The following is a 12,372-nucleotide window of genomic DNA, read 5'->3' on the forward strand; positions in this document are numbered from 1 at the left end:
ATATACGAATATAGAAGTTAGTTACGTAAGTTAATTTGTAAATTACGTCATAACCAAATTTAGAAACATCCATTTAGCAAAAGAAAAGTAAAATTTTTATGCAAATTTTGTTTGCTTATTCAAAGACGGTGAGCCAAAATAAAAGATGCATTAACTAAAAAACGATCAGAAATTAAATACAAAAAAACAAGTTTTTAAAACTGAAAGTAAGGAACGACGTTAAAACTTAAAACGAACAGAAATTATTCCGTATATGAAAGGGGCTGTCCCCTCCTCAACGCCTCGCTCTTTACGCTAAAGTTTGACTCTGTCTCACAACTTTATTTTCTAAAACAATAAAAAACTTTAGCGTAAAGAGCGAGGCGTTGAGGAGGGGACAGCCCCTTTCATATACGGAATAATTTCTGTTCGTTTTAAATTTTAATGTCGTTCCTTACTTTCAGTTTTAAAAACTTGTTTTTTTTTATTTGATTTCGTTAAGGGTCTCCTAGAAGGGTCGTGATTCTACCTGGTTGATAACAAATTAGGCTATATGAAAACTTTGTGTGGAGTTATAGCTTAGTAAAGTGTTGCTGGAACAAAGGCAGTCACGCACCCTGTTTGAATGAGTCACCCTTAGGTTTATGTGAAATTCCCAGTACGATTTTGGAAAACTTTTATAAAACTAATAAAAACTTAACCTAGACTAGGCTATAGTGGAGGGTTTATATTGGGTAAAACCTCCAAGTGCTTGGCTAATGCATAATATTTTACAAGTAGGCTATACTGATCAAAATACGCTCCTTCTAAACATTTAAAACAGGCCCCCAATCTTAGGCACAATGTATAAGTTTAGGCTGTTGGTATTGGTGGTAATTTTGCAGGTGGCACAATAATTTAGCTATGATGAAAGCCAATACATCCTTTGATGCCTTTTTTATGCTTTTTCATAATCCAATAATTTCTTCTGTTGCAAATTGCATCTTTAGCCCTTAAAGGGGCCCTGAAGGTATTTTATATGGATTATGAAAGAGCATAAGAAGTATCAAATGATGTTTTCACTTTCATTCTAGTAGATTATAAGGTCCACTGCAAAGTTACCATGAAATTTACCCACCCCCACCAACCTAATTCGCAAATATATTCCCAGAATTGTTGTCAGCAAATTTCCAAATTGCAAAAATCAGTGCTACTTTTGTTGACGGCACTTGAAAACTTAAAACATTAGGAAAACAGTTTATATTTGTGTTGCCCAATAAATGAGGTTTGATTGTTATTTTTTGGAATACATTACTCTTGAATAACTTATTTATAAATTAGTGATATGTTTTTAACACCTTTTCAGTAACTTAACTACTGTTGATAACTTCTTTGTGTGGTTAAAAAAATTAAATACCTTTGGGGCCCCTTTAAGGGCTCAAGATGCAACTTGCAACAGAAGCAATTACTGAATTATGAGGGATGTCACCCCCCTGATTGAAGGGCAACCCAGCTTACCTAGCACTCTGCAACGTCGCTTGACTCCTGGATTGTACCTTATGACATGTGCAAGAAATACTCTGATTGACAAAAAGCTACCAAAAGAAGTGAAAATGCTGACCCTCATGCCGACCATACCTGTCAAGCAGAACTCTCGTACGAAGATGAGCCTCAAGCTCCGAAAATTATTTTTTTACTGTTTATATGTTTTTATGACTTTTGTGCTTTCACACTAGTTCATTTTTTTTGGATGATTAAATGAATCTTATTCGTTTTCATTATATTCGATGTTAAATGACCACTTTGAAAGAGGTATACAAGTCGTAAGAAAACTAGTTTTTGAGATTTCAAGATGGATATATTATGGACATATTATAGACAAAATATGGACATAATTTGGCTGAAAAGGACACATTTTTGATGCTCAAGGGACATATTCATTGACCAAAAAGTTCGCAACCCTGTATACTCACCTTTAAGGCCTGTTTATTAATAAAATCATCATTGTGACAATGATGGTTATGGGGCTTATAGCCCCATAACCCAAAATACTTTTATAGATTCCCAGCTGGGTAAGTGTAGAAGTAGAATTTCTCAGCCCACCTTGTAAAATTCAGGGTTTAAGTCAGGTACAGGGAACCTATGCTAGGTAAATATGCAACCTCAGACTGGTATAGCCTCGTACGTTGGTGATAAAAAGTATCAATCAAGCTTTTAGACTATAATTTTAGCTCTTCAACGGACATTAACAACCTCCCTTTGCCAGTCAGGGTCAGGAGGCTTAAATTATAGTTTGAAGGTTAGATTCACACTTCTAGTACCACGGCACTAGTTTCTTGTCCGAACAGTCCGAGGTTGCATAGGTCCCTGTGATGAAGCTGGTATGAAGTATGTAATGGGTAAGTCAGAGGGCGTCTTTCAAAAATGTGGAAGTGCACTAAAGGGTTCTGTAATGTTGCCTGTTTGTACGTCCTGTGTTTATGCTGTTTCTATGCTCAGTCAGGAAGAATGAGTCTGATGATTTTTTCCTTTTGTAATTAAATAGTGTCAAAGCCTCTCCAAGTTGTGCTCGGTTGATTTGATTATTCTTTAGGCAGATGCGTTTCCGACAACTCGTATAGCCTAGACTCTACCGCCTAGACTCTAGGCGGTAACACTGTCTTGACTTTGAAATCTCATTAATGTCAGAGTATTGTCTTGCTACATGGCTCTTGGACTAGTAGATAACATTTCTGTAAAACAGATTGGCAAAATATGATATTTTGCCAAATAATTAATATTTAGAAATTTAGCTGATAATATACTGTAATTTTTCATCATTTTCTTTTGCCTATTGATCTAGAGTACATAGCAAAATCCAACCCTATATGCCAAATCGAATCCCCACATTTGGTCCATTATTTGCTGGTTGGTACTACCACTTTATTTAACAAAATCAGTTCCATTGGATTCTATTTGCCTCTGAATGTTTAATATATTGTGGGTCCAGGTCTCTACCATTTTTTGAAAAATGCCAAGTCCTTTGTGGGAATATTTTACAAAAGTATCGGCTGAGTCTTCACTATGCAAAATATGCAAAAAAAGTGTTGCTACCTCTGGAAATACCACCAATCTTAATGCTCATCTCAAGACAAACCACAAAAAACAATACCAAAGCATAAAAGGAAGTACATCGGCCGGGGCTGCCAGTGTTAACCCTGATTCTGATTCGTGTCCATCTGATGATGAACATGATTCAAGTCAAATTGTCCCATCACATAGCCAAAACTCAACCAGACCTTTGAGTCAAGCTAGTGACTTTACCCAAGTTACCCGTGATAGAAGTGACCAGACTGACTCAGGAGCACCAAGTGCAAAGCAGCGGAGAATTGACTCGTTGTTACAGACCAAGTACAGTGCACAGCACCCTAAAACTGTAAAAATGAACAAACTGGATGTGAAATTGATTGCAAAAGATATGCAACCCCTCTCTGTTGCTTCAAATCCTGGGTTTATTGATCTGGTGCAGGGCCTTGACCCCAATTATACTTTGCCATCCCGAGCTAAAGTGACAAGAGATCTACTCCCTGAAATTTATGCTGTAGAGAAATTGAAACTGCAGGAGGCGCTAAAAAAAGTAGGACATGTTTCCCTTACCACAGATATATGGACCTCCCAGGTGACTGAGGGTTTCATGACTGTCTCTGTACATTACATTGATGAGAAAGGCTGCCTCTGCAGCAACGTGCTTACTACTGCGAAAATTGAAGAAAGGCATACTGCTTATGCTATCACAGCTCATCTTCTAAAAATTGCCACTGAGTGGGGGATTAAGAAAAAGTTTGTAGCTGTAGTTACCGATAATGGAGCAAATGTGGTACGGGCTGTAAAGGATGCTGCATCTGCTGTAGGTAAAGGCTGGAGACATGTTTCGTGCTTCACACATACTCTGAATTTGATTGTGAGGGGTGCTATTGATTATACTGCTGACTTGTCACCTCTTGTCCAAAAAGCTAGGAACATAGTCAGCTTTTTCAGACGTAGTGTTGTAGCTGCCGACAAGTTGCGCCAGGTTCAGATCACTATTGACAATGTTTGCACCAAAAAACTGAAACCTGATGTGACCACTAGATGGAATTCACTCCTCATAATGTTGCGTAGTCTACAAGACCTGAAAGAGCCAGTAACAAGTTCGCTGGCACTTCTCTGTAAAGTAGATCTCCTACTCACTGAAAGTGAGTGGGATGTTATTTCAAACGTGATCACGGTACTTACACCTTTTGACGAGGTCACAATAGAGCTCTCTTCTGAAAGCTATCCCTCCATCTCAAAAGTCCTGCCTTTATCCAAGATTTTGAGACGCCACCTTGTTCAGGTAGATTGTGGTGGATTTTCAAATGTCGCCGAGGACCTCCGCAAGGCATTGATGGAGAAAATGTAAGCTAGATTTATAAGCCTCGGTCAGGTCACACCCGTGACGATTGCCACATACCTTGATCCGCGTTTCAAGAAAATGTATATTTCCCCTGACGATCTTGTCTCGGTTGAGGGCAAAATAGCAAGAGAGATGGATTTGGCCTTGCTGTCTGCTGAATCCGTAGCAGCAGGTACAAGTACCGTCACAAACCCCGCGACACAGCATCGACAGGCTCATGACAGTTTGTGGGGCTCACATGACGAAGTTCTGGTAGTCAACTCATGACGTGGTTCGACAGCAGCCGAGTCTATCATGGCTCTGCAGCTTTTTAACAGGGAATCTGTAGTTCCAAGAAAAACGGATCCACTCAAGTGGTGGAATTCTTGCAACATGGGCTCTCAGAAATATCTGTACGAGGTTGCCATGAAATTCATGTCTGTGCCCGCCACCAGTGTCCCTTCTGAGAGATTTTTTTCCAAGGCCAGTCAGTTGATCACAGAGTGGCGAAATCGACTCTCTGGGAAAAACATTGACATGTTGCTGTTTTTGAATAGCCAAATATAGCCGCGTTTTTTTCTTGAGCCCAAGTAGTTTCACGTCTGGGTTTTCGTGATATTCTTTCATATAATCGAAGTTGGTTTTTTCATTGTTCAATGTTGTATTATTCGAAGTTTTTATAAAAAAAATGATGCAAAATACTCTTTAACTTCGATTTTCGTTATCTAACTTTGGCAAAAGCAAGAGTGTATCGGAGCCAAAAACGGTTCCGAAATATCGATATCGATATATCGAATATCGAAAGTGAAAAATCGATATATCGATATATCAAAAAATCGAAATATCGCCCAACACTGCTTCTGATACTCTCAGGAGAGCTACGAGCAGGTTGTCACCCCTACACCAAATCCCTTCTACTGTAAAAAAAAGATTGCCCGGACGTTCAGGACACATGCTTAACATATTTGTAGAGAATATCATAGCGGTTATGTTATAAGCAAAATCATATTCAAAGTTGTATTGCACGGATATTTGCGCACAAATATAGACAAACAGACGCATACATTTCAAAATTTAGCCACTCTGATTTCATAAATTCCTTCTTTATTAATTTTGATACGCCATTTTTGATACTTACTGTATTATCCTTACCGATTACGATTTTATTAATTTCGTCAATTTTTTTGGTTCGGATTTCCATTAACATAGCACCTTTCTACTTTTCTAGAATGTCATGCCATTAATTTCCTTTGTAAATGAATTGATATCAATTAGGGTTACAGCAAAATATTTGACATAAATATTGTAAGAGAGATCCAATTTTGTTTCCCCTCTTGCTATTATCTGCCATATCAGGGGAATCTCAGTGACAAAATGGAGCCTTTATTGCAAGGAAGGAACAATAGCAAAGATCCAATAAACTGTTGGTACCCCTTCAATCCTTTCAAGTAGACAATTAATAGTTGTAATCTTGATCCTTTGTTAATCGGCCGTGAGAAAATGACGGGATCACAATAAATATGGACAGTGGTCATTGAGGTCTTATGTCATCTTAACATTTCGCACCTGGGAAAACTGTCCAATATAAAAATATCCCTGCAGTAATGCAACTTTTTATTAACAATTTCCCAAGGCTTCAGGAATACCATCAAAAGAACACCAGTATGTTCATGACCTCACATCTTACATCAGTTAAAAACGCGCTAAACGTACGTATAGTATTCTTTAATAGCAGAATTAAAGTTTAAAGTGTCAGAGTGTATATTCAGAGGTGTAGCTAGGGTTTTCAGTAACCAAGGACAATTTCAGTTTTTGCTCCTCCTCCATCGCATAAGTAAACAATATATAGATAATTTAGAAAAAAACACTTAGTTTGATACCCCCTCAGAGGCTGGACCAGAGGGCAGCCATCCTCTCTTGCCCCCTAGCAACACTGTTATGTATAATAGTAGAATTTTTCAAACTTCTGCAATTGCAGAAGAAATAGTCTGTCTATTCAAATCTGTATGTTTTATATACTAGTCCAAAAGGCTATAAGTGAAAGTGAGCAATAAGAGAAGGGTTGCCACCGTCGGTAGGATTTTACTAGATCTAGTAAAAAAAAATCTAGTAAATTTTCAGGATGTGGTAAATTTCCCGAAATCTAGTAAAAAGTCATGATTTGTAGTAAACAAAACTTTTGTTATTTTCCATGAATTCAGGGGAAAAAAGTTAGGGTCCATTCGTTACAAAATCTGATTTCGATTACGTTAGATATTATGGCTACTATTGCTCTCATTTTTGCGATTTCGCGTCAACCCTAGCGCTTAAAAATCTCTACTTTTCTCTAGGCTTCTTCTTGATACTCGCTTTGAAAGGCAAACTATTTAACATCAGGACTGGTATGTCAGCTTAATTTGTTTTCAGAAAAGTTTCCTAAACTCTCATAACAGCTGCTACGTTTGTTAGTTAGCCTAGTCCCTTTTTAAAGACGCTGCTGGAAACGAACTTTTTCCATCATTGCCCAAGTTCTCTCTGACTCTCTGCAGCTTGCCCCATTCAAGTACTGGAGCAGAGAGACAGTTCTTGATTTTGTCGGTCATCAAAACTAAAAACCGGAATTGGCTAATTGTCTCGAGCGTTTCGCCCCTGATGAAGACGAAGCAAATTGTTCTCAGGTCATCAAGTAGAGTACATGACCGGGTGATCCCCTGTGATTTGACTCGGGCTATCAAGAAATGGAAATAAGTAGATCACTTCTGTCAGAAGTTGCTGTAGTGGATACTTCAAATTCAAATGACGCTATAGACAACTAAGGTCTTTTAATTGTAACTTTTTTTTAACTGTGACTATATATTTTTTTTATGACTTCTTAATTTGTACTGTTTATTTAACATGAAGAATATTCATACATTTTTTTTTTTAAACTAATTATTATATGTTATATAAGTTTTCTTTTTCTTGCCAGCCCTAGTCTAATTTGAGGTGCACTTTTTAATTTATATATTTTTACAACTAAACCGGTAGCCGATTACGTCATTTCCGTTTTGAAGTGACATAGATTGTATTGGTTTTTTATTCCCTTGATTACAAACCAGAGACAATCCAGAAAAAATCAATTCAAAAGAAATCCTAAATTAATTTCTTTAATATTTGCCAGAAATCTTTGTAAGCAGCCTTTCCCTTATCTAAAGACCAGCCCAATCAGTGTTTTAAAAGTGGCAAATTTCCTCTTAAAAATGCAAAATTGAAGGGTTTAGATTTCAAACCTTAAAACGAAAACTGGGGGACAAATTTCAAAAGAAGTCACTTTGAAACACACTTCAGATTCTAAGCACCATCGCCTGAACATGAGTAATATCGTGAATACGAGCTGTAGATGTTTTTCTTCGTTGATTGTTCTTTAATTTTTCAATATATCTGAATTTTATGACCTGAAGACCATTGATAAATTTAAAGCCATGCTTCGCCAGCAGGATTTCCAGAATCTAAGATTCCATGCTATTGTTCGACGTCTTGGATACACCGCATTCGGAATATGAAGCCTATCCAGTAGTATATCCAAATAATAATAAAAAAAGATTTTTGAACTTAAATGTTTCCGGAATTTTCAATCATACTATGAAAACAAAAGAAAAGAGGAAAAGAGAAAAAAAGAAGAAAAAAGAAAAAAAGATTGTGGAAATCCTATTGATTATGCTCCTATACTAAAAATCGATGCTTGATGGTGCGCGTGCGGCTACCGCACGCGGGAATTTTTTTTTTTAGCATTTAGTAAAAACAGATGCCATTTAGTAAATTTTTCCTCTCAGATTTAGTAAATTCTTCCAGACCAGGGTGGCAACCTTGAGTAAGAGTTTAAGAAATATCATTAATTTTGAGCATTTAAAGAGCGTAGACGTAAAGTGGTTTAATAAGACATTAACGTAACCCTAATTGGCAAGCAGGAGAGGGGCAGTTCCCCCGTCGTAATTGCCGTTGTACGTGCCAGGAGAGCCTCCCTTAAACTGCAGGGATAAGGTGAACGGGGGCTGGCAATTTCCCTTTTTTCTGGAGATGCTTAGATCGTGGCGTGATCGTTAATAGCTCTCTGAACGTCAAATTATAAGGTTTGCCTCTGTATTTTGGCTGCGAATGTACCATCATGACAAACGAATATGAATATGTGTATGCTCCTGTTCTGAACTTTGAAACGGCTTAGCGTCACGAAGATGGCGTATCAAAAGAGGCTGCTGTAAGCAGTAAAATTTTTGTCAAAGGTGATTATTTCTGATAATCATGCACGTATAAATGAGATAGCGAAGCAATTTAACCTTAATTTGGTACGAACTAGAAGAGCCCAAATTACGAGGGAGATACTAGCCTCTGTCATTTGTGAAATCCTAAAAGCTTTGGTATTTACACCTGACTTTAAGTTTCGCTTTACTGTTTGAAAAGTATCAGAAGTCCCAAGAATCCCTCAAGATGTGATAACCTCCTTGTCTCTGAAAGTCAATGAGTTTAAAGATCAAATGAGAAGTCTTATAAACCAGTGCTAGGCCTCTTTACCACTATCTAAGGAATGACCTCCACTTCCATCCCCTCGAAATCATTACAACGACTATTTATCTAGAATATCCCCCGGGATGATATGTTGTCGTCTGCTAAGCAGAAAGACTCTTTAGACAATCACTCCAATAGTGGTAGTATATGTCGGGTCGAACAGACCAATACTGGATTAATAGTCTTCGTGAATAACCCTAAAGTTGCACAAGCTCTAAGTGATTCGTTTAATACAAAGCCCGAAGTCAAAGTATCTTTCCGATAGGAAAATTTTTTGGCAATTGCTAAATTTGTCCCACTTAACACATCGGAAGCAGAAATTACTAGTTGAAACCCAAAGGTGCTTTAAACAAAACGCTTTGGAACTTCAGGAAGTGTCAAGTGGATTTTTGTGGATAAACTGAGCCATGTTACTGCCTTGAAGTCTGGCTTAAAAGTAAAGTATACAGTACTGCCTTTGAATTTAAGGCTATGCGGAAAAACTGAGCCATGTTTTTGTCTTGAAGTCCGGCTTAAAAGTAAAGTATACAGTACTGCGAGTCTTTGAATTTAAGGCTATCCCGCGGAGGTGCTTCAAATGTCTCTCCTATGATCATCTGGGTAGGGACTGCACCGGTACTCAGAAATATTCTAGGTAAATACATTCTTAGAGTTTCTCTAAGAAACTCTCTGAGTTTCTTGAGAAACCTCTCTGAGTTTCATTTGTAATGCTCTAGGTGTGCTGAACCTTACGAGTCTGCTAAAACCAACCCTTGTAGTTCATTGCAAATTAGATGTATGCTCTCTGTCCACCTGGTAAATAAAATCATTCCAGTTTTTCCTTTCGCGTCCTGTAGTGAGAAAAGCCATCGCTAACGCCAATACCCCTATCACCAGATGACGAGAGAAATTTCTATCTTTTCTCAAAATATTTTTGGACATAATACTGTGAAGGTGGAATATCTACAGAATTTGTGTGACAAATATGACATAATATGTGTTCAGGAACATTTTCTTACTGCAGAAAACTTTGGTCTTTATGAATGTTTCCAAAGCAAATCTGTCTTGATTCACGAGGCCATTCATCGGAGTGGCTTAGGCAGACCCAGTGGCGGAACTGCTATTTTGTATGATAATAGTTTGCCTCTAAAGAAATTAGAATCGTGTGAATTCTAAATAGCTTCTCAACTCGATGGTCCCAGCATGTTCACCATTATTAATGTTTATTTCCCCACCAATTATAACTCTATGGAAAGTGAAAAACGTTTAGTAGATGCATGCAGTTGCCCTCGTAGACTTTTGCTTCGTGTAAGCGATAGCATTAGTCTTGACATATATGAATTAAAAAAAAAAATTCCACAAAATAAGTTTTTCAAAGAAAAGTAAAGAACCCATTAAACAAAAAATGAACAAAAATCAAATCAAATAATCTACCAAGCGTGAAACTTCCACAAATCAGCATCGATAAATAAATGAAACTCAAAATGAACAGAAATTACAATAAATAACCGAGTCAAACTCAAAACGAGCAGAAATTAACATAAGTTGGGCGCAAAAGCCCTATGCCTTCCCAAGGCCAAAACAAAATTTGCACTTGACTGAAAAAATATAAATCTTTTTACTTTTATAACTGTGGGGGGAGGGGTTGTCATCCTTAAAGACCTAATTTGCAAAACTTTCAACTACGTTGAATAAAATGGCTATCTAAACATTTTGATTGGATGCGTTTTGGGAAAAGGTGGGCGCAAAACCCCTATGCCTTCCCAAGGTCAGAACAAAATTTGCACTTTACTGAAAAATATAAATGTTTTTACTTTTATAACTTTAATAAATCAAATAATATTAAAATTTTGATTATTAAATATCAGTATATCTATAATTAACTGACAATGCACATTCATTTGTATTTTTTCAGTAAAGTGCAAATTTTGTTCTGGCCTTGGGAAGGCATAGGGGTTTTGCGCTCAACTTATTTTAATTTCTGCTCGTTTTGAGTTTGACTAGGTTATTTTTTGTAGTTACTGTTCGTTTTGGTTTTATTTATTTATCGATGCTGATTTGTGGTAGTTTCACGCTTGGTAGATTATTTGATTTTATTTTTGCGCATTTTTGTTTAATGGAGTTCTTTACTTTTCTTTGAAAAACTTATTATGTGGAAAAAGTTTTTCAAATTAATTTCTGTTCGTTTTATATTGACATAGTATTTTTAAGGAAAAAGAAAATAATACTTTAAATCTTTTCGTTTTTTGAGACTTTATAGTTTGCCGTGCTATTTGTATGCTGGAGAAAAATTTTCATCAATGTTTAACAACATACACCCTTTTAAAATGTGGACACAAATAGTACTGTTTAATTTAGTTTCATACCTCCTCTAGTTGACCTGAAATGGAAAACTTGATACCATTCACAAAAAAATCTGTTTACTTTCTTTGATAGTTTGGATACACTTACGCTATTTGATTTGGTTAAATTTTAAGAGCAGAAGTAGACCCGAAATTTTGAACATAATATCCTCAGTCGTTCTTGGGATACTACCGAGATGCCTTATTGGGCATTAACACTATCACAGTGCCATTTGATTTAATCTTAAGGCAACATTTAGTTTGAAGTTTCTACGAAAAAACTTTCAACAAAAATCTTATATGCCCCCAGGCCATAACCTACAACCCTTACCCTGAGTGCTGGGGGGGGGGGATCAGTCTCAAAGATCTAATTTCCAGAACTTTCTACTATGTTGAACGAAATGGCTATCTGAAAATTTTGATCGGATGTGTCCGGAGGAATGGTGGGCGTGAGAGGGGGTTTAATTACCCTCCAATCACTCTCGACTAATATAAAGGGCGCTAGCCCTCTCAATTTCGAGTTGAATGAGCCTCTTTTGAAGTTTTACGACAACTCTATCTATAAAAACCTTATATGCCCCCTGGGCAAAACTTACAACCTTTGCCCTTGGGGCACTGGGGGGTTTGTCATCCTTAAATGCATAATTTCCAGAACTTTCAACTACTTTGAACAAAATGGCTATCTCTAAACTTTGATTGAATGTTTTTGGGGAAATGGTAAGCATAAGAGGGGGGTTAATTACTCTCTACTCACTTTTAACTATTAAAATAGGCAATTTCCATTTCCTGTCAAATGAGCCCTATTTGAAATTTCTATAACAACTTTCTATATAAACTTTATATGCCCCAAGGGCATAACTTACAACTCTTGCACTGAGGGCTCTGAGGGGGTTATTATTCTAAAAGACCTAATTTCAAAAACTTTCAACTACGTTGAACAAAACAAATATCTCAAAATTTTGATTGGATTTCTTTGGGGAAATGGTGGGCGAGAGAGGGGCGTTAGTCACTCTACAATCAGTTTCAACTATTAAAAAAGGCAATAGACCTTTCAATTTCCAATTGAATGAGCCCTTTTGAAGTTTCTACGCTTTCAATAAAAACCTTGTATGCCCCCAGGGCATTACTTACAACCCTTGCCCTGAGGGCTGTGGGGGGGGGGCGGGGCTGTCATCTTTA

The 12,372-nt window shown here is 37.1% G+C and overlaps 1 protein-coding gene across 1 annotated transcript; it reads left to right on the forward strand.

Moving 5' to 3' along the window:
- The first annotated feature begins 2,968 nt into the window (after positions 1–2,968).
- LOC148954869 (E3 SUMO-protein ligase ZBED1-like) lies at positions 2,969–4,378 on the forward strand. Its single transcript, XM_089105437.1, has one exon. The coding sequence runs from the start codon at positions 2,969–2,971 to the stop codon at positions 4,376–4,378; it is 1,410 nt and encodes a 469-aa protein (XP_088961563.1).
- Positions 4,379–12,372: the final 7,994 nt, after the last annotated feature.

This window comes from Artemia sp. Qi Xiang Cuo, chromosome 2 (assembly GCF_049724085.1).
Source record: "Artemia sp. Qi Xiang Cuo chromosome 2, ASM4972408v1, whole genome shotgun sequence".
Classification (NCBI taxonomy): domain Eukaryota; kingdom Metazoa; phylum Arthropoda; class Branchiopoda; order Anostraca; family Artemiidae; genus Artemia; species Artemia sp. Qi Xiang Cuo.

Bases quoted from the DNA above. Each gene is read 5' to 3' on its own strand.
- LOC148954869 (XM_089105437.1), top strand. From the start codon at position 2,969: ATGCCAAGTCCTTTGTGGGAATATTTTACAAAAGTATCGGCTGAGTCT.